The sequence below is a fragment of the Bufo gargarizans genome, unplaced genomic scaffold, assembly GCF_014858855.1.
Source record: "Bufo gargarizans isolate SCDJY-AF-19 unplaced genomic scaffold, ASM1485885v1 original_scaffold_1076_pilon, whole genome shotgun sequence".
NCBI classification, from domain to species: Eukaryota; Metazoa; Chordata; class Amphibia; order Anura; family Bufonidae; genus Bufo; species Bufo gargarizans.
The window spans coordinates 55,424-77,735 of record NW_025334225.1 but is presented as its reverse complement, the minus strand read 5'-3'; the positions used below and the strand labels follow the sequence as shown (position 1 = coordinate 77,735).

Genomic DNA, 22,312 nt, shown 5'->3' with positions numbered 1-22,312 from the left:
CCACCACTTTGGCTACACATTAATTTGTTTTGCAGTAGAAACGCAGGGAAACATTCGACCCACAGCTGACATTTCCCCCCCCCCTTTTTAGACATGATCCACTGTGCCTGTGTCAACAGAATATCATCAATCATGGTTTGTAGAGAGAATCTAAATCGCACATCCTCATTCCTATACTTATGACTACTGTATGTAATTTTCAGCATTTCTATTGATAAAACATGGCTATACAGCACTAGTATCAATAATTTGCTGTGCACTATTAAGAGGCATTAGTATACAGTTTGATCAAAGAGCATAGGCCCACTTAACAAGAGGCAACCTTGTTGCGGTAAGTGGGAACCTACTCTAACCATAGCGCAGTGCCGTGCGGCGACCACCGTGTCTCCACACTGCTCCAGCAAGCAGTTGTGGGATCCGAGGCCTAGGTGGCTCCGCCGTATAGCGGGGTAGCTGTGTGGCTGCTGGATCCCATTGCCTGCTGGAGCAGTGTGGAGACGCGGTGGTCGCCGCACGGCACTGCGCTATGGTTAGAGTAGGTTCCCACTTAACAAGAGGCAACCTTGTCGCGCTAAGTGGGCCTATGCTCTTTGATCAAACTGTATATTAATGCCTCTTAATAATGCACAGCAAATGATTGATACTAGTGCTGTACTGCCATGTTGTATCAATAGACATGCTGCAAATTACGTACAGTAGTAGTCATAAGTATAGGAATGAGGATGTGCGATTTAGATTCTCTCTACAAACCATGAAGAACATCATCAATGCTCCTGACCTATACAGGGCCTGCCCTTGTTGCATCAGCTCAGCATCCAGCTCCGAGTGTTCCACATTGTGCATGCACAATCACTGAATTGTACTGTGTTTGCGCCCGGTGTTTTCAGTATCCGACTAGTGGAATCTACAGCACGGATGTGGACTGGGAGGGCTTACAGCAGGAAGTGAAGCCTGCCAAACCACATGAATTCTCCCCCCATCCCCCTACATCTCCTCCTTCATCTGTGTCTACCATCCTACCTGTTCTCTCCATTCTGCAAATGATCTACAACTAACATCCACCATAAGCCAAACCTCTTGCTCTCATCTTCAAGAATTCTGAGCTACACCAGTTCTCTGGAACTCCCTACCCCAAGCAATTAGGTTAATCCACTGGTTTAGGTGCTCCCTATGCCTCTTTTTTGGGTGGCCCATCATATCCCCCTAATCTAGCTCTTCTCCTTTCACTCAAGCCCCACACCCCACCAACCACATCCTTCAGAACCTGATCCATCAACCCAGAGTATCCACCAAACCCCATGTACTATTTTGTTAAGATGGCCAGACTGTTGTACAAAGCAAGCACTTCTTCCCTTTTGTGTCATCCCCATCTCCTCATAGATTGTAAGATCTTGTGAGCTCCCCTTGTATTGATTGTGGACTTGTTTGTTGCTATGTAATGTATGATTTTTTTTTTACATGAACCCTCTGGGGAATATGTTAGTGCTATATAAATAAATATTATTGCATGGGTGATGGTGCAGTGTTTCTGCATAGCCTAAGAACCGAGGAGGAAAACAAATGGTAGGCAAACACAGGGAAAGCAGAAAATGAAAAAGAAAAAAGTATGGATTAGGGTCTTGGCACAATGAGGCAGCGGGAAACAATCAAACTGTAAGAAGCATTGGACCTCAGAGAACCCCTTAAGAAGAACTTCAACAAGTTCTGTATTCGAGATCCAATAGCGTGTTTTAAAATTGTTAGTATTGCCACTATGACAACACTTCTTGCAATACATCTCATGTTCTTTGTGACATTCTCAAATCATGTTCTCAATGGCTACCTGAAGATGAGAAATGCTGGTCTAAACTACCAGATCTTTACATATAACTCACCAGAGTCTATATTTCATAAGTATATAAGGCTACAGCTTTGGTCAGCATTTACTAGAAATGTTATTTCTCAGAGTTCAACTTTGAACAAAATCTATGCCTACGCAGTTTCTAAAAATGTCAGACTTCTTTTTTCCAATAAGTGCAAAAAAACACAAAAAACAAAGGCCAAATTGTCCTCAATGGTCTTCCTATTGTCATCCACTCTGCGGCTGGACTTGGTCATCTTTGGTGGTTCTGAACTCTGGCATGCTCCAGACCCTGCGAGTGGGCTCCACTTCCCGCTCCACATCCTCAGAGATGGTCTTAATGTCACTCATGAATGGGTAGATCCTGGCCCGGGACTTGAAGGTGGTGAGGGACAAGCTCATAGCCCTCTTTGTGTTCCACTGCCTTGCAAGTTTCTTTGCATCCTCTTCTTCTTTTATCTTCTCAGAAGCTTCTTGAAGAACCGCCCGGAAGAGACGTGGAACCTCCTGCACCTCTGGTTCATACTCTGCAACCATCTGTCGAAATCTGAAAAAAAAAATATAAGGATCATTGGGACCATTAGGAAATGCTTGGTCTTTCTGGAGAAACCTAAAATTTGTCTACATTTCCCCTCAAATATTGTCACCAGTCTAGATGCCATGTGTGAACTGAGAAATGACCAAAGTTCACACCCACATGTATCCGGCACGAATACACGGAACAGTGGCACACTTTTCACTCTATTTTCAATTACTCTAGCTCCTATTCTTCCATGGATTGTTTTGTTGTGTTTTTTTTTTTTTACCTCATTTACAGTTTTCTCTTATCCCCCATGCTTGAATCCTTTTTCCTGGTTTGTCATGTATCTGCTGTCCCATCATGCCTTAGGGCAGTGAGATGTGTCCTGACATCAACAGATCATGTGACGCTAGCCACACCCCTTCTTCTTACTAATGACACTTGCGCGTCCTACAATACAAGGCTCCAATGCAGGACGTAACCTACAGCAACTGGATATCAAACATTTTTCACAGGGCACAATGTCAGGCTAATAAGTTTAGAATAAATCAGCTTTGATAAATGATGGTATTTGGGGAAAGAGATATCACAGTAATATCTGTCGGGCTGGATCCATTTATATTAGTGGTAGTGACTGCTGCTTCGCAGAATAAAAAAATAAAATAAAAATTGGCATGAAGTGCCTTACATTGCGCGATATCTTGCGCAGCCCATGATGATGTTATCAAGCCGGCCGGCGTGGTGATGTCATACGTCACCGTACACTGGATTTTGTGCGAGATCTTCAATCAAGATGGTGGCAGCTGGCTCTTCGCGCTCAAACAGATAAGGTAAGTATGATTTTTTTTAAAAAATTTTTTACAGCCTTTCAGGGAAAATCAATTCGCTACCACAAAGCACGAGGAAATTCGGCTTCGCAGCGAATCGCGGAACTTCGATTTGCTCAATACTGATTAGTGGCACAACCCTTTTAAGTTCAGTGCATGAATTGTCTGCAGTAAACTCCTAAGGAACTCTTAACCTTCCTCGTACAAAGACATTGTGGACAATTGTAGGCTTCCAACTTTGTGAGAACAGTTTGGGGAAGGCCCTTTCCTGTTCCAGCATGACTGCACCACAGTGCACAAAGCAAGGTCCATAAAGGAATGGTTACATACTTACATAGTTAATACGGTTGAAAAAAGACATACGTCCATCAAGTTCAGCCAAGGGTTGGGTGGGGATACGAATCCCATAAGGAAGTGAGACTCAGATTTCTAGTTTTCATAAGCATTAATGTTTTTGAATTCGTCTAAACCCTTTTTGAAACTGTCTACTCTTCCTGCTGTGACCACATCCTGAGGAAGTCTATTCCACAGCTTCACAGTTCTTACAGTAAAGAAGCTTTGACGCTTCCAGAGACTGAACTTTTTCCTCTCCAGTCAGAGGCAGTGCCCCCTTGTCTTTTGAGGGCATTTTACATGGAACATCTTTTCACCGTATTTTTTGTATGGCCCATTTATATATTTGTATAGGTTAATCATGTCTCCCCGTAGACGTCTCTTCTCAAGACTAAATAAATTCTATTCATTTATTCTTTCTTCAAAACTAAGATCAGTCAGTTTAGTCGCTCTCCTCTGTACTTTTTTCAGCTGCAGTGCGTCCTTTCTATGTAGTGGTGCCCAGAACTGAACTGCATATTTCAGATGAAGCCGCACCAACACTTTGTAAAGTGGTAATATTACATCCCTGCCCCGCGAGTCCATGCCTCGTTTAATGCATAACAATATCCTGGTGGCCCAAATCTTTCTGTATAAGTGACTCTCCCAGTGTTACATCACCTAGGACATATGAAGCACAGAGATTATTACTACCAAGATACATAACTTTACATTTGTCCACATTGAACCTCATTTGCCAAGTTGATGCCCAATCACTCAGAGTGTTCAAGCCAGCTTGTAGTGTGTGGACATCTTCCATAGACCATACAGTCCTACATAGCTTAGTGTCATCTGCAAAAATAGATATGGTGCTATTAATCCCCTCCTCAATATCATTAATAAATAAATTAAATAATAGAGGGCCCAGCACTGAACCTTGGGGTACACCACTTATAACCCGGGACCATTCTGAATAGGAATCATTGACCACAACGCTGGACACGGTCCTTCAGCCAGTTTTCAATCCAATTACAGACTATACTTTCCGAGCCTATAGACCTTACTTTACCTATTAAGCATCTTTGAGGGACAGTATCAAAAGCCTTTGCAAAATCCAGAAACGCTACATGCACAGCCGCCCCTCTGTCCAGGCTACTACTCACCTCCTCATAAAAACCAATCAGGTTAGTCTGACAACTTCTGTCCTTGGTAAACCCATGCTGGTTATAACTTATAATATTATTTACAATCACATACTCCTGTATATAGTCCCCTAAGAGTCCTTCAAACATTTTTCCCACAACAGTTAAACTAACTGGTCTATAATTACCTGTTGAGGACCTTGATCCTTATTTGAATATGGGCACCACGTTTGCCTTGCACCAATCACTTGGCACTGTACCAGTACCTAGAGAATCTTTAAAAAAAAAAATATAAACAGGGGCATAGCAATGACTGTACTGAGCTCTTTAAGCACTCTTGGGTGTAATCCATCTGGACCCGGAGCATTGTTCACATTTACCCTATTTAACTTCTCTTGGACCATATCTACAGTTAGCCAATTGAGTATATCACTGGAGGTACTAACAGCCCCGGCGCCACAGATATCAGCTCCTTTCTCTTCTTTTGTATATACAGAGCTAAAAAAAACATTTAGTAACTCTGCCTTTTCCTTATCTTCAGTGACTACCTCCCCTTTACCATTATTTAGTGGACCTACCTGCTCAGACCTAGTTTTTTTTTAGCATTTTTATATTTAAAGAAGAACCTGACTGCCCTAACCTCAACCCCATCCAACAGCTTTGGGATTATCTAGAATGGAGATTGTGAGCCAGGCTGTCTCCTCCAACATCAGTGTCTGACCTCACAAATGCTCTTCTGGATGAATGGGCAAAAATTCCCACAGACACTCTCCAAAATCTTGTAGAAAGCCTTCCCAGAAGAGTGGAAGATGTTTTAGCTGCAAAGGGAACTAACTTAATATTAATGCCTATAGATTTGGAATGGGAGGTCAGAAAGCTCCTGTAGAGCCAAATAGTGTAAATTTTGCATGTTAGTAGAGAACAAAGGGAATACTGCTCTTCATATGAATATTGGATTCTATATCAAAGGCCTATCAAGATAGACACACAAGATATGTAAATAGAACTACTACATAGATAGATGGACAGTGGTAAGGTCCTTTTAGTGAGAGGGGCCCAGCCCTGATTGGTAGCAGGTTCAGTCATGTAAGGCAGTGGTGCGATAGCAGGCCCAGTCATGTAAGGCTATGGCGTGGTAGCAGGTTCAGTCATGTAAGGCTATGGCGTGGTAGCAGGTTCAGTCATGTAAGGCTATGGTGTGGTAGCAGGTTCAGTCATGTAAGGCAGTGGTGCTGTAGCAGGTCCACTTATGTAAGGCAGTGGTGCGATAGCAGGTCCAGTCATGTAAGGCAGTGGTGCAGTAGCAGGTCCAGTCATGTAAGGCAGTGGTGCGGTAGCAGGTCCAGTCATGTAAGGCAGTGGTGCGGCAGCAGGTCCAGTCATGTAAGGCAGTGGTGCGGTAGCAGGTCCAGTCATGTAAGGCAGTGGTGCGGTAGCAGGCCCAGTCATGTAAGGCAGTGGTGCGGTAGCAGGTCCAGTCATGTAAGGCAGTGGTGCGGTAGCAGGTCCAGTCATGTAAGGCAGTGGTGCGGTAGCAGGTCCAGTCATGTAAGGCAGTGGTGCGGTAGCAGGTCCAGTCATGTAAGGCAGTGGTGCGGTAGCAGGTCCAGTCATGTAAGGCAGTGGTGCGGTAGCAGGTCCAGTCATGTAAGGCAGTGGTGCGGTAGCAGGTCCAGTCATGTAAGGCGGTGGTGCGGTAGCAGGTTCAGTCATGTAAGGCAGTGGTGCGGTAGCAGGTCCAGTCATGTAAGGCAGTGGTGCGGCAGCAGGTCCAGTCATGTAAGGCAGTGGTGCGGTAGCAGGTCCAGTCATGTAAGGCAGTGGTGCGGTAGCAGGTTCAGTCATGTAAGGCAGTGGTGCGGTAGCAGGTCCACTTTTGTAAGGCAGTGGTGCGGCAGCAGGTCCAGTCATGTAAGGCAGTGGTGCGGCAGCAGGTCCAGTCATGTAAGGCAGTGGTGCGGTAGCAGGTCCAGTCATGTAAGGCAGTGGTGCGGTAGCAGGTCCAGTCATGTAAGGCAGTGGTGCGGTAGCAGGTCCAGTCATGTAAGGCAGTGGTGCGGTAGCAGGTCCAGTCATGTAAGGCAGTGGTGCGGTAGCAGGTCCAGTCATGTAAGGCAGTGGTGCGGTAGCAGGTCCAGTCATGTAAGGCAGTGGTGCGGTAGCAGGTTCAGTCATGTAAGGCAGTGGTGCGGTAGCAGGTCCAGTCATGTAAGGCAGTGGTGCGGTAGCAGGTTCAGTCATGTAAGGCAGTGGTGCGGCAGCAGGTCCACTTTTGTAAGGCAGTGGTGCGGTAGCAGGTCCAGTCATGTAAGGCAGTGGTGCGGTAGCAGGTCCAGTCATGTAAGGCAGTGGTGCGGTAGCAGGTCCAGTCATGTAAGGCAGTGGTGCGGTAGCAGGTTCAGTCATGTAAGGCAGTGGTGCGGCAGCAGGTCCACTTTTGTAAGGCAGTGGTGCGGTAGCAGGTCCAGTCATGTAAGGCAGTGGTGCGGTAGCAGGTCCAGTCATGTAAGGCAGTGGTGCGGTAGCAGGTCCAGTCATGTAAGGCAGTGGTGCGGTAGCAGGTCCAGTCATGTAAGGCAGTGGTGCGGTAGCAGGTCCAGTCATGTAAGGCAGTGGTGCGGTAGCATGTTCAGTCATATAAGCGCAGCGCTGAAGCAGCTCCTCGGTACCCCCAACAGCAATGTTCCTGCTTAGTGGCACCTTAACAATTATCTACTTTAGGTTAGACATTTTTGGATGATTTTATGCATTTATTATTGCATTTTTATTGGGCGAGCAGCGGTTATCAGTAGATCATGTTCATTGTATCCAGACTAAACCTTTTTCTGGATTAGCAGGATACGGCTTCTCGCATTTACTATGATGAATATAAATTGAAGTCTTTATTCCCAGGATGTTACTGGCAAAAATTAAATCACGTCTTCCTGGTTGTCATGGTAACGCTGGCAAATTATAAACCACAATTGTGACTTGACGAATTTGCAAGACAGAAGATCCTTGAATCAAAGATTGTTTACTAGATATAAATAGCTTTGTATTACTAAGACAGCCATTATAATACTGGGAGGGGGGGGTCTCGTTTATATCTAAAATACATTAAAGGAGATCTCCTATAATTTACAGGATGTGCCAAAAATGTCTCCCAACTCAGGGACCTGCACCCGTTTCCAGATTGGGAGTCCCCTGTCCCACAGCAATGGAGAGGTGGTCCTGCATACTCTTCATTTCTATAAGTAAGTTCTGAAAGCAGCTGAGCCAGCCTCCGTCCTGCCGCTCAAAAATTAAGAAAAATATTCTACATTTTTCAAACCAGCCCCTGAATCTAAATTCTTTTTTTAATTGCATGTAATTAAAAAAAATTGTATAGCCCCTACGTTATTCAATAAAATCTATCTGTATAGCGCCACCTGCTGTTTGTTCTCTTCCCTATTTCTCCGTCCACCTCAGTGACATTGCTGAGGTGGTCACACATGCTCGGTTTCTTCTTCCAACTGCCACCAGCTGTATCTACTGTTAGAAGCTGTGACAGTTGCAAGGAGAGAGCTGCGTCAGAAAGAACACCCCCGAGCTGTCATAAGGAGAGAGCTGCAGCTAATGGGAAACCCCTCTAAGCTGTGATAGGTAGAGAGCTGCAGCAGAAAGGTCACACTTCCTTAGCTGTGATAAGGAGAGCTAGAACAGAAAGGACACTCACCCCTGAGCTGTGATAGGGAGAGAGCTACAGCAGTACAGTGTGTGTGTCAGAGTCAGGTCGGTGTCACACTGCCATTATTTTGATACTTGACGATGATATCTGACCATGTCCTAAAATGAACACTGTACCCTTGAACTGTGGCAGGGAGAAAGCTGCAGCAGAAAGGACATGCGCACTGAGCTGTGACAGGGAAAGAGCTACAGCAGAAAGGACAAGCCCCCTGAGCTGTGATAGATACAGAGCTACAGCAGAAAGGACATAATCCCTGAGCTGTGACAGGGAGAGAGCTGCAGCAGAAAGGACAAGCCCCCTGAGCTGTGATAGATACAGAGCTGCAGCAGAAAGGACAAGCCCCCTGAGCTGTGATAGATACAGAGCTACAGCAGAAAGGACATAATCCCTGAGCTGTGACAGGGAGAGAGCTGCAGCAGAAAGGACAAGCCCCCTGAGCTGTGACAGGGAGAGAGCTGCAGCAGAAAGGACAAGCCCCCTGAGCTGTGATAGATACAGAGCTACAGCAGAAAGGACATAACCCCTGAGCTGTGACAGGAAGAGAGCTGCAGCAGAAAGGATACAACCCTTGTGCTGTGATAGGGAGAGAGCTGCAGCAGAAAGGACATAATCCCTGAGCTGTGATAGATACAGAGCTGAAGCAGAAAGGACAAGCCCCCTGAGCTGTGATAGATACAGAGCTGCAGCAGAAAGGACAAGCCCCCTGAGATGTGATAGATACAGAGCTGCAGCAGAAAGGACACAATCCCTGAGCTGTGATAGATACAGAGCTACAGCAGAAAGGAAACACACCCCTGACCTATGATAGGGGGAGAGCTACTGCAGAAAGGACACAGCCAATTATAAGTAGAAAGGGTCCATTGGGCGCCATTGGATCCATCATATGACTGATCCGGAGCAGAGGCATGGCAGCCATTATGAAATGAAGCCATGCTATACGGACATAGCCTATATTACAATAGCGTCTAGCAGTTGCTGAGAGTCCTTACCGGAGGATGACTGGGCCGCAGTACGACGGATGGATTGTGCTACATGAGTCCTCCAGCTGTAGCCTCTCCACCGGGCTGATGTCGTAGTTGTGCTTGGGGTAACTGACCAGCCAGCTGTAGTCCACCCCAGTCTTAATCTTCCTATATTCGTTCTCCTTCTCTCGCTGTTGCTTCTCGGCCTGTTTCATCTGCCAGCTCAGCTCCATCATTAAGGTCTCCACCACCATGTCTGCCGGATTCCTCTGGGAAAGTCTTAAATTGGGCTCATTCCACCTGAACCAGGACGTCAGTGCCATACCTCACCAGACGTCAATCTGGAAACAAGAAATGGATCAACTTTGTCATCAGTTCTTTTAATTCTGCATAAATAGATAGCAGCTATATTCATATGTATTTATACAGAATCCATTGACTTCAATCTGAGCCCCCCCCCCCCCCCCCCCCCGCTCCATGTGGTTCATGTGAGCTGAAAAAGTTATTGTTTAAAAAGGATTTAAAGGCTATCAACATAGGGGGTATTTTTTTTATGATTGCATTTTACTCATTTTGGGCTAAAAAAAACTTTTTACAATTGGTCTTTATAAAAAATTTCATCTGTCACAAAGGGTTAACTGTTTGTCTAGCTGTGTGAATGGTACTTTCACTTTGTTCCAATCATGTAATAAACCTTATCTCTAAATTACTAAAAGGTCATAAACATTTTTTTTTAAGCCATATCTTTATCACTAAGATAAGGAGTGTTTACAAGGCCAGAGATAAAGAGCTGTCAGCTGAGAATATCAAGGCTGTACAGAGAAAGGGGCTAACATTTTTTAATAAAGACCAATTGAAAAAATGATTTTAGCTCAAAATGAGTACAATGCAATAATAAAATGCCCCCAAAGGTGTACATAGACCTTAAATATTGATGACCTGTCCTCAGAATAGGTCACCATCATCTAATTGGTGAGAGCTGACAAGTCAGTAGAGTAGGTTTTTACATCCTCTTCCTCGGCCTGTGATGACATGTCTATTTGTCATATGGCCTTTGTGCAGTTCAGTCCTATTCCAATGAATGGGATTAAAGAGGTTATCCAAGACCTTAAAAGCCATTGCATATGCCCGACCCCTAACACATATTGTACTTACTTCGCTCCCCGGCACCCACTTCGCTTCTGATGCCGGCACAACCCCGGCGACGGGGGGCAGCCAATAGCAGGCCTTGACAGGAACAAGCCTCCCTAGCATCGCGGGTGACACTAGACAGGGCTCGTTTCTATCATGGCTGAGGAATACCCCTTCCCTCGATGCCGGATGTTTTCATCCGCACGACGGGAAAATGCAGCGACGGCTGTGCCGGCATCAGAAGCGATGCGGGTGCCAGGGAGCAAGAAAAGCTACTATACAATGTATGGAACTGTCCTTGGTGTAGTATGCAGAGGGGCGCCTTCAAACAACTGTCCTGAAGGGAGTGCCGGGAGTCAGACCCCCACGATTAGATATTGATGACCTTTTCTGAGCATAAGTCATCAATAGTTCCCGGAAAAACCCCTGGCTGTGTGGTATTGGAGACTGCTTTGTCTGCTATAAAGATGTATAATTATCAGGATGTCATATTGGATCTTTTTGAAACCAATCAAACAAAATGATAGTGACACTAACCCCTTCACTACCCTAGCAGTACAGGTGAATATATGAAATGTAATATATCTTATCAGAGAAAATGCCTTGTTCTCCAGTTATCAGCTATCCCCTATCCTAAACTAACCTCTCTGAATTCTGTGATAAATCCATCTCGTAAAAACCAAAACAGGATCTCTGCTTGCTGAAAGATCAGATTACATCATCCCATCGAAGTCTATGGAGAGGGGATGGGGAGAAACCGTGAGAAGCAGCGCCAGACAGAGACACAAACATGCCCCTGCAGATAATAGTGTCATATCTCACCCCAAGTGCTTTACTCACATCACTACTGCTCAGTATTTCTCTATAATATCATATATGGGGATTTTTTAATTATTCTGAGTGAGTGAACGTTAGGGAGCAAAATCTGCTGTCTCCATGTGTACTCTATCGGCAGACATCATTACAGCTAGTCACCATCTACCAGCTAAGGGAAAACTGAAAATTTGAGAATATAATGTTATCACTCATGTATAGACATATGACAACTTATTCTGAAAAGATCTCTGAGACAACAGGTCCGCTTTAAAGGGGTAGTCCGCTTTTTTATATTGATGACCTATCCTCAGGATAGGTCATCAATGTCAGATCAGCGGGAGTCCGACTCCCAGCACCCCCACTGATCAGCTGTTTACCTGCTTGCCATCACAACTCCAGTGGCGAGCAGGTGTAATTACAACGCTGCCGTCCTATTTACTTAATGGGATGCCCCCCTGCCAATCTGATATTGATAACCTATCCTGAGAATAAGTCATGAATATAAAAAAAAAAGACAAACCCTTTAAGGTAGTGCTATTAGTATGGTATTCATTTCTCGTTCACCAATGCTGGCTCAGCCCTCTTTGGAGCTTAGGGTGTGGACTGACTCCACCACTTGCTTCCAGAAGATTCCAGTATGTATAGCTGTAGAGAGGAAGGAAGGAGCAATCTCCATGTGCTTCTCTCCTTCAGGCTCCAGATGCAAGTCCTGGAGCGTTGTCACCTCCAGGAGCACCAGGAGATGAAAGCAAGCAAGGAATTGCATGGCTAAAGCGAGACAGAGAGAGAGACTGCAAGGTAACCCAGCTTAAAGCATCCCAGACCCTGCTTCTGCAGAGGGCTAACAAGTTAAGACACCCTATACACCCCAGAATAGTGAACACTACAGCCACAGCTGCCAGATTGCACTTGCTAGCCAGAGATCCCAGTATTAGAGACTGTAGCAAGAAAACGAGTAACCAGAGGGCCTTTTCTGTAAAGAAACTGCCTAGCTCAGGCTTGGACATCTTTGAGGAATTTGTATAGATACCTGCTGGTACTACAACTCTTGTTTTGTACACAGTAAAGAGACACTTTGGTTAATTTAAATCTGAACTGGACTTTGACTCTTTTAACACCACATGCTGGCCAATGCGTCCCATCAGCTGTCCTGCCTAGCACCCACATGGACATTAAGACCATGGGCAGCCCCACACTACCATCAGGCAGGAGCTCACAGTTACAGGGAGTGCTCCGAGGGAACACAGGGTGCACTCCTTCACTGCACTGACCCCAGGGAGCAATGGCCTGAAGAAGTACACTGTGTGTATATATGCTCATAAACACCCCTATACCCCCATCCCTTTGATAAAATCCTGCCTCTGACCCTCAGGTCTGGACTTAACATAGTTTACTAGACAGTGCCAATGGAGTCTATAAACTACTTTGCGGGTTAGCAGCACAGTGTGTAGACAGATTTTCTTTCAGGCAATTGGATTAATCCGGGATTTCTATATATATCTGTAACTTTCCTCAATTTGATAAAGTGCTCACTGCATAACCAAGTGTCCGAGAGTGGCCCCGTTACGAAAGGTTCTAAGAATGTGTAATCTGAAAAAAAGTCCCCCATAAATATAGATCCCTGAGTCGTCTTCCTCTGTATACAGTGATCATGACAGGGATGCAGAATTTTTAGAACATTTTTGTAGATTTTAATGGACTATTTGACAAATTGGTACAATAATTAATATTTACTACATCCATCAGCCTAAACATTAAAACCCCATGAATCTCGATACCATAGAACACCTCCAGAGGTCCTGTGGAGTCCATGCCATGGACATAGATATATTTATAATTCTGAAACATTTCTCATGAGAGTTGTATGTGAAGGAATAGTTGTCACGCTCTTGTCAGCTGGAACAGTTTCACAGTGTTAAAAGGATACTACAGGGAACAAATGGTTTATCTTCTGCTCATCTGCTGCATTTTCAGCTGGTGGCTGGCTAAGCGGGGGCAGGGCTTAGTGAAGGGGTGGGGCTTAATATTTTTGTACAGCTGGAGACAGGACACAGAAGGGAGGCTCCCACTGCAGCCAACAGGACAGTGAGGAGGAAGAGGAGAAGACTGATCTCCTAGGACACACAGAAAAGATTTATTTATATATTTCTTAGTTTTAACTTTAATATGTGTTAAAAGGAGGAAATGCTGGCATGTTTTTAATTTTATGCCCTTTATACTGCTGCTGCCTTACACATGTCTACCGATGTGGACTCTGCTCCAAAGGCCTGCAGGAGTATGGATGAGGCCCCAACCCCAATGCAAAATCTGTCACATGGCCCCCTACTGGTGTCTTCTTATGTAGCAGATGGACCTTTGAGTCCCCACATCCACCAGGATCTCAGTGTGACTGCTACCTCTGCATCCCCTACTTGGCTGTATATATTCCATTTAGATGATTTTACCTCATTCCAACAAAGCATTATAAACCAATCTGCCAATAAATCATTGTTTGCACTTCCATTATCCCCTTAATTAGTTTCAAATTACATCCTTCAAGGGCTTCACTGACTTTCTTTCAGATGTTTGACCTAGTCTGGGATTTAAGGGTGGTCTGGTAGGCCATGGTGCAGTGTCTGGTCATCAGGGTCTAGGGTTATCATAATGCAGGATGGATTTCAGTTTATGCAGTTGGTGCAGTAGTATCTATATAATACATACAGTGCATTCGGAAAGTCTTCAGATCCTTTCACTTTTTTCACAGTTTGTTATGTTGCGGCCTTGTGTAAATTAAAAATCAAGTTTCCCCATCAATCAGCGCTCAATCTCCCATAATGAGAAAGAATTTTAGAAATGTTTGCAAATTTATTGAAAAATAAAAACTAACGATTAGCATAGACATAAATATTCAGACCCATTGCTGTGACACTTGACATTTAGTTCTGGGGGCCTCCCATTTTTATTGATTACCTTTGAGGTTTCTACACCTTGATTGGAGTCCAGCTGTGTTGTTGGTCGGACAAGATTAGGAAAGACACAGCCCTGTAAGGTCTCACAGCTGCAAATCAGAGCAAAAACCAAGCAGTGAGGAGGAAAGAACTGCCTGTAGAGCTCAGAAACAGGATTGTGTGGAGGAACAGATCTGGAGAAGGGGACAAAAAAATTCTGCTGCACTGAAAGTTCCCAAGAGCACAGTGGCCTCGATAATTCAGAAATGGAAAATGTTTGGAACAACCAGGACTCTTCCTAGAGTAGGCCACCCCACCAAACTAAGTAATCAGGGGGAAAGGGCCTTGGTAAGAGAGGTGACCAAGAACCAAATGGTTACTCTGGCTGAGCGCCAAAGATCCTACATGCAGTTGGGAGAAACTTCCACCAATCAAGGCTTTATAGCAGAGTGGCTATAAAGATACTTCTCCTAAGTAAAAGACACATAAAAGCCCATCTGAAGTTTGCAAAGAAACACCTCAACTACTCTCAGACTGCGAGCAACAAGATTCTTAGGTCTGATGAAACCAAGATTGAAATTTTGGCCTCAATTCTAAGTGTCATGTCTGGCGGAAACCAGAAACTGTTCATCACCTGCCCAATACCATCCCCACAATGAAGTGTGGTTGCAGCATCATGCTGTGGGGGTGTTTTTCAGTGGCTGGGACATAGAGACTAGTCAGGGTTTAGAGAAAGCTGAATGGAACAAAGTCCAGAAATATTCTTAATGAAAACCTGATCCAGAGTGCTCTGGACCTCGGAGTAGGCCGAAGGTTTACCTTTTAAGAAGACAATAACCCTAAGCACACAACCAAGACAACACAGGAGCGCCTTAGGGACAACTCTGTGAATGTCCTTGAGTGGCCCAGTCAGAACCCTGACTTGAACCCAATCGAATATCTCTGGAGAGACCTGAAAATGGCTGTCCACCGAGAGGATCTGCAGAAAAAAATTTCAGAAAATCCCGAAATCCAGATGTGCAAAGCTTGAGGCATCATCCCCAAGACGCCCTGAGTAAAGGGTCTGAATACATAGGTTGATGCAAGATTTTAGTTTTCAAAAAATTAGCGAAGTGCAAAAAATGAAAAGGTCTGAAGACTTTCTGAACGCATCCCTGACATTGGTATTGTTGTGTTCCTGACTTTGTGATGGTCGCCTGCAACCTTTGTTTACCTTAGCGAATTAGGGAAAGAGCCTCCTGCTTGAGTTTATGGTGCAATTTCACTACAAGTTGAGGATGACCAAGTGTTGCCATGTAGCTCTAGCCAAAATGTTAATTTTTTCATATTTTTTTCAGCGCATTTCCATGTGTAGTGGTGTGACCTTGTCCCTTTACTTCCTAGATTAGATTGATATGGGATTATATGCAAATGGAAAGGAACGGGTTAAATGTCCTGGGATCTTCAGATTGTGTGAAGATTACATGGTTTGCCTGGAGAATGATGTTACGTCTCTGGTTAAAAGACAGATCTGTGTCAGGCGGCAGGTGGTCGGATGATGGATGACGGCTCCAATAAATCCCCATTGCTTGGGAAGATTACTGTCTGACACATCTGCAGTCATGTCCCTAAAAGGGCTAATAGCTGCAAATCTTCCATCCAATTTAGAGCAGAACTTGTGTAAGATTCGCCCTCAATTACTAGCTAAGGCCTTTATATTTCTGTGCCAGCGGTGACTTTGTGGCATTGTGAGAATTACAATTTAATCAGTGTACAGTGACAAGTTCTACAACTTTCTAATATACTTTTTGCTTCCATTAGTTTCCTGTCAGCGAATTAAAAAACCTTAGGTCTCGTTCACATTTCCATTTTTCCATGGACATCATGGGTACCCATTGGTGGTTTTCAACTGACCTGTGGTGGAAAACAGAGACATGCACCACTTAGGCCTACGATGCGTCAAAAATTGAAGTCAATGGGTCTGCGAAAAAACACTGATACAACATGAACGCGTCCAAATTCCAACAGTGTTTTATGGACCATTGGTACATGATGCTCTGGACATTAAAGGGATTGTCCCACAAAAAACATTCCACAGTTTTCAAACCAGCACCTGGATCTGAATACTTTTGTAATTGCATGTAATAAAACATTTTGTATAGTCACTGAGTTAATCAATAAAATGTATCTGGATAGCGCCACCTGCTTTATGTTTTTTCTTATTTCTTTGTCCACTGAGAAGGCCGCACATGCTCAGTTTCATCCTTCATAGCTGTGATAGAGAGAGAGCTGCAGCAGAAAGGACACTCCCCCTGAGCCGCAGCAGAAAGGACACGCCCCTGAGCTATCGGCTTGATATAAATCTAGCACAGCAATGAATGTGGAGATCTCTGGATCCATGTGAGGTGCAGGGCTGGTTCTGGTTTTATTTCAAAGATATTGTCATGTACTATATGATGTCTGATTCTCATTTTTTTACAATATTCATGAGATAACCCATTTCATTTTCAGCCGAGCAGTGTCTGTAAGTGTCCGTGTGTCAGATAACACACAGAGGAAAAGCAATGGACAAACAGACCAAACGCAGACTCTTCACAGATGAAACACGGGTGAATTTTCCATGGAAATCAAATGGACCCAAAAATGTGAACAAGGCCTTATTTACAGGTCATGGCCAGTCCTGATCTCAGCTGTGAAGTGGACACAGTTGTATCCAGTGTAGACCATGCTCTGTGAGCTAAACTCCTTATCAACACTAATGTCTCTGGTAGTTTGCTACAATGTATCAGTGTGGCACCCAGGCTGTTTAGCTCACAGAGCATTGTCTAGACTTGTATTAACTTCTCAGCTGACAGCAGGATTGGCTATGGACAGGTTTACTGCTTGTGAATGGAAACACGATATTTTGGAAATCGTGAGGAATTAAATCGTAACGTCGATGAGTACGTAGAACATTTAATTTATACAGGGATCGTGCCTTATATACAGTAAATGAGATCAGAAAACCCCTTTAATATTTGCTCTAGCAGCCTGTCACAACGATCAGATGCCTGGAGACCACTTCGGCTGGACTCTGGTATCTTCACTGTGACCGCAGCTCGGTCACAGCAATCCGCAGCACCATAGGGAGCTGGCAGATCATAATGTGACTCGCCACTTTTATACGGCGGCTTATAGTTAACAGCTTACCCGCCCCGACGTAGAAAGTCGTGTAGCGGTAAGCAAGTGTTTAACAAACCCTTGCATGGTGTTACCTGCTCCTCGCGGCTCCCATCAGTGGTTTTCCAGATGGACGGGGTCACGTACAGTCAATGACTGGCCTCAGTGTTGACCGCATTAATGTACTACTTGGCGGACATGACATTGCTGAGGCCAGTGCACTGCTGACAGAGACCCTGAGCAAAATGCTGAGTTACTTTCTTGAATTAACCAAACCTTTCTGTTAAAATCTGTACTGAACAGCTCCAGCACGAGTCGACAGCTCCATACACAGAGCGCGCCGGGGCGTCCTGATATTCCTGAGCTCCCGACTCTCCCCACCTGAGATAAGGCACCATAAAACGGAATCCCTTTTAATAAAAAAAAAGGCTCCTTTCATGCTCCTCTAAACACGTGATCACAGGTATGAGGTAGCACACATATGTAGTATACATCTGGAATCGAGGCATGGACTCCAGGGTCAGCCCGAGCGTCCCTGTCGTCTCTTGCGCGGCGTCACTGAGGTGCAGAGGTGATTATGTTCCTCCTCGTTAGGGACTGAAGAAGAAGACAAAGGATCAACAGACAAACATTTCACTGAGCACATATAATAACTACTGCTTCCAGAACAACCTCTCTCCTCACTCTTCTACTGCCCGCTGTAAAATCACTAGCTGATCTCAAATGTAGGGTCAATGTCCACGTTCGCAACCATTTTTTTTTTTGTTCCAATGCGTGTAAAATTAAAAAGAAGCACCTTTCCAAATAATCTACCATGCAGATCTGAGTCCATAGTAACAGACTACACTCAAACTCTGTGTAGTCTGATCCTGCAGTCATATGTCCTTTCGATTCTCCCCTAATGGTCACCTATGTTTGGTAGACTAGCAAGCGGTAGGGGGAGCGTGACTATGAGATCTGACTAGACACGCTTTGATTGAAGACGGTTCTCATGCATAGGACCTGTCCACACAAGACGATAGGACATTTCTAAAATCTGATAAGTTGAGATAAGGGGAGATGTGTGGCCTCATCACTTTGTAGGGGTCACTCTGATCATTCACACAGGGGGCATCAATTGCATCTACTGATGGCCGGGAAATTGGCGTTTGTGACCACCACAAATTTTAATATGGATTGCATGGCAGTTTTTAGCTTCCTTTACATACGGAGCTGTTATCTGATCACTATATGCTGGTATTATTTTAGCAACGCATGTCTGTATATGGTATATGTATATACATTATGTTCTCCTGCAAGTATATTATTTTTGTAGTGTATGGTGATGGGCGGCACTGTAGAACATTATTTTGGTAACTGTGTGGAAGTGTTATTTGGCCAACATATGGCACTACTATCTGGGTATAATACTGTATGGCGCTTATACTTAGGCATTGTATAGTACGGTCATTTGTACACTCAACCACTGTAAGGCCAGCCCTAGTGGATGCGACTGACTGCTTTTATTCCATGGCAAGTGGCCAACGGTGGGATCGATAGGGGCACACCCTCACAAAGCAGTGCTAGGTAAAGGTTTTTTAGGTCAGATTTTTGGGAACCAGAAACCACATAACATTGCAAGCAAGGAATATATACATGCAGGGTGGATTGGGAACTTAAAGTGGCCCTGGAAAAAAAACTAAAAGCGGCCTCATGTTGTAGGCGGGACTAAATTGATAGAAGACGGGGAAACATAAATAGGCAGGGACAACATGAGCAGGCAGGACCTGCAACACCGTAGTGCAGCACAAAGTACTGCCCCAGCAGAACCAAATACCACAGTGCAGCACAAAATACTGCTGCCCTCTCCACAGTATTCAACTGTATAATTGTCCTGAGGATGGTAATACAGTTGAGTTCAGGAGGGCAACTGATCATCATCAGGTAATTATGTACCTGGCCTGCGGCCATCGGGAGGGCTTGGGTGGCCCACTGGGCATCGGCACACGTGCAAATTTCTCTGTAGGGTCTATGGCCAATCCACCCCTGTATACATGCATATAAACCATTAACCATGTGTAGTGTGAGGGTATAAAGAGCACCCGTCTTGTCTCCTGACATGTCAGTTTTAGTAACTACTTACATTCCCCATGTAATAACAATTCTGGAGCATCTATTCTTATGATTCTATGATGTGTCATTCTTCTATTATTCCAGTTATGAGTGAATTATTAGCAGTTTGCAATGAAGGTCCAGATGGGTGTTACCAGTTGGGGGGGTGTAACTGCACAGACTTACACTATCCAATCAGTGCTGCCAGTGTCAGGCTGCGCAGGGACACACCCCCAAGGACTAATAGAGGAATGGCACAACACAGAGTCATAAGAATAGATGCTCCAGAATTGGTATTACGAGGGGAATGCAAGTAGTTACTAATACAGAGCAGTTACAAGAAATTCCTCCTTCTCTAACATCAGATAAGAGGCATAGACAGCAAGAAACTTGATCCTGAGTCATACGACCTGAAAAAAATCATATTTTTTTTAGCTTCTCTCATACCCTAAGGCTTCCAGGTGTTTCATCCACATACCTGTGGTTTGCCAAGAACCCGTACCTTGCTAGAAGGGCACCATTATCTATCACTACATCCAGAATGTCCTCCTGGCAGTCTTGCTGAGCCTGTTCCCTTATGCAGTTTCTTCCTCCCATCTACCGTCTTACACTTTCTTGTCCGTCTGAACATAACCTTATTGTTAAGCCAGGGGGTATGGCTTCAGGAGATACAACTACATGTACGTGGATACATGTGCACACGCCAGCCCTGATGCTTCACCAACACATACTGTACTGCTCCATATAGAAACATATAGGGGAAAATATATAAAAAAATATTTGCCAAGATATCCGAATACAGCTGACCTTAAAAGAGTGACTCTTAAAGGGGAAGTTTTTTTAATTTGCCAGGACCTGTGAAGAGAACCTACTTTCTCCCCACCTCTCCATTCAGGTTTTGTGACCCCTGTGCTGTCGTCACTGGACTTCTGGTTCTTCCTGTAGAGTAGACATCTTGCATGGATAGGGTCACGTGCAGAGCTGCAGCCAATCACTGGCTTCAGCAGTGAAGTGTCTCCAAGCGGCATTGAAGACAACCTGGAAGCTGCAGAGCCCAAACAGAGTGGTGAGGAGAATTCAGGTCCTGCTTAAAAAAAAATCCTGGACAACTTCTTTAAGTTACCTATTCACATAAGGGCAAAGTAGGCCGAACCCAAAAAATTTGTCGGAATGCCCAACTATCCTATGCGTATGGGGCTTTGTCGATTCTCCCCCAATGTAAAATATTTTGGGAAAAAACGGATTGAGCATGTTGTATTTCAACATGTCCATGTTTTTTGGGTTCTCAAGGGAGATGTGTCTGGCAACAGCTTATTCCTGTTTATCAGGAAGAAAAGCCATTAGCTGAACAGGCTTTCGTCCGTCAGCAATGGAAGGTGTTTGGGCACCTTTAGGATCGTTTCACAACACTTTAATGTTCATATTATGGACGCACAAGGGTTTTATGGTGACCAAGTAGATCTCGGGTCAGAGAGATAAATTCATGCTCCTTAATTCTGATGAAAAACGTAAAGTTTTTTTCTCCTATGCACAGTGTTCTCAGACTGTCCTAAGTCAAATTATACTCCTAGCAGAACCACTAAGGACAAAGAACATCAAATCAAACTTTTTGTAGTCTGATCCTGCAGTCATGTGTAGGATCAGAGGGTGTAGGATCAGAGAGCAGAGGCATAATGATGAGTTAGCATATGGTAGATAAAAGCTGTATACACAAAATTATAGGATATTTTTTAATTAAAGGAGTTGTTTGGCCAAATAAAATAAAAAACTAATGGCCATCAGGGTTGTGTTTTTGGCCAGGAGATTGCTGCAGCCAGTCAATGGTCTTAGATATTACGTGTGCTAGAATAGCAGCCTCAAATCATGTGCCGTTCTTGTACGTGAGACCACTGATTGGCTGCAGCAGTTTCATGACCAAGAATGGGTCCCCATCACTTCCAGTCTGAAAGGGACTTATTCTTGGTCATGAGAATGCCACAGCCTGTCAGTGGCCTCAGTGGTCATGTGTTCTAGAACAGTAACTGCTAGTTGTGTGCCATTCTTGCACATGAGATTGCTGAGGCTACTGAGTGGCTGCAGCGGTCTCATGACTACGAATGGGTCCACGTCACTTCCAGTCAAATGGGGACCATCAGGAGCCAAGGAGCTAGTCAGTGAGTGTTTTTTATTTTGGTGTAATAAATAATCCAGAAAGTCAGCACCTATTCTCAGCACAGAACTGCAATATGAGGACTTTTTGGATGCAGCAGGGACTCACCAGTGATTAGCTGAGCCGTCATTTCCTGTGTGTCAAAAGATACCAGGAAGTAGAGATCAGCAGAAGACCAGGAACCATTGGAATGGGAGCGGTGGAGAATTGGTCAGGTGAATATCATTTATTTTATAGCCTTTTTAAAAGATTTAAATGGAGATCGCCTGAAGGGGTGCGGCTTATCTTTTTGTCCAACTGCAACACAGCAGGGAGGGTTCTGCACCAGCCAGTTGTCTCATATCTTGTCACAGGCTAGTGAGGAGAAAGAAGGGAGACGTGACTGATCTGCTAGGACACTGAGATTTTTTTCACATATTTCTCACTTGTAACGGTTACAGTACATAAGAGAAAATGTGACGAGAAATGTAGAGAGTAAGGGAAGAACTGCCGGAATATTTCAGAGTGGCCTTTTATTGTGGGCAGTCTTTATCTCGGCAAAGGAGAAGTGCTCACTAACACAGATTTATGAACAATATTTGAGAGTAATGGGTCTTTTGTGTATGTAGAAAATGTTTCAGATCTTTGAGTTCAGCTCATGCAAAATGGGAGCAAAACCCAAAGTGTTGCCTTTATATTTTTGTTCAGTGTATTTATGGTAACCGGAATACCCCTTTAAGGTTCTCCCTCTTTTAGATGAATATTATGTCAT

At 44.4% G+C, this 22,312-nt stretch overlaps 1 protein-coding gene across 1 annotated transcript; it reads right to left on the bottom strand.

The window, feature by feature from the left end:
* Nucleotides 1-1,904: 1,904 nt before the first annotated feature.
* Nucleotides 1,905-9,632, bottom strand: RD3 (RD3 regulator of GUCY2D). Its single transcript, XM_044273719.1, has 2 exons — nucleotides 9,337-9,632; nucleotides 1,905-2,387 (listed from the first exon to the last, which is right to left on the bottom strand). The coding sequence occupies exons 1-2, from the start codon at nucleotides 9,630-9,632 to the stop codon at nucleotides 2,069-2,071; spliced, it is 615 nt and encodes a 204-aa protein (XP_044129654.1). The 3' UTR covers nucleotides 1,905-2,068.
* Nucleotides 9,633-22,312: the final 12,680 nt, after the last annotated feature.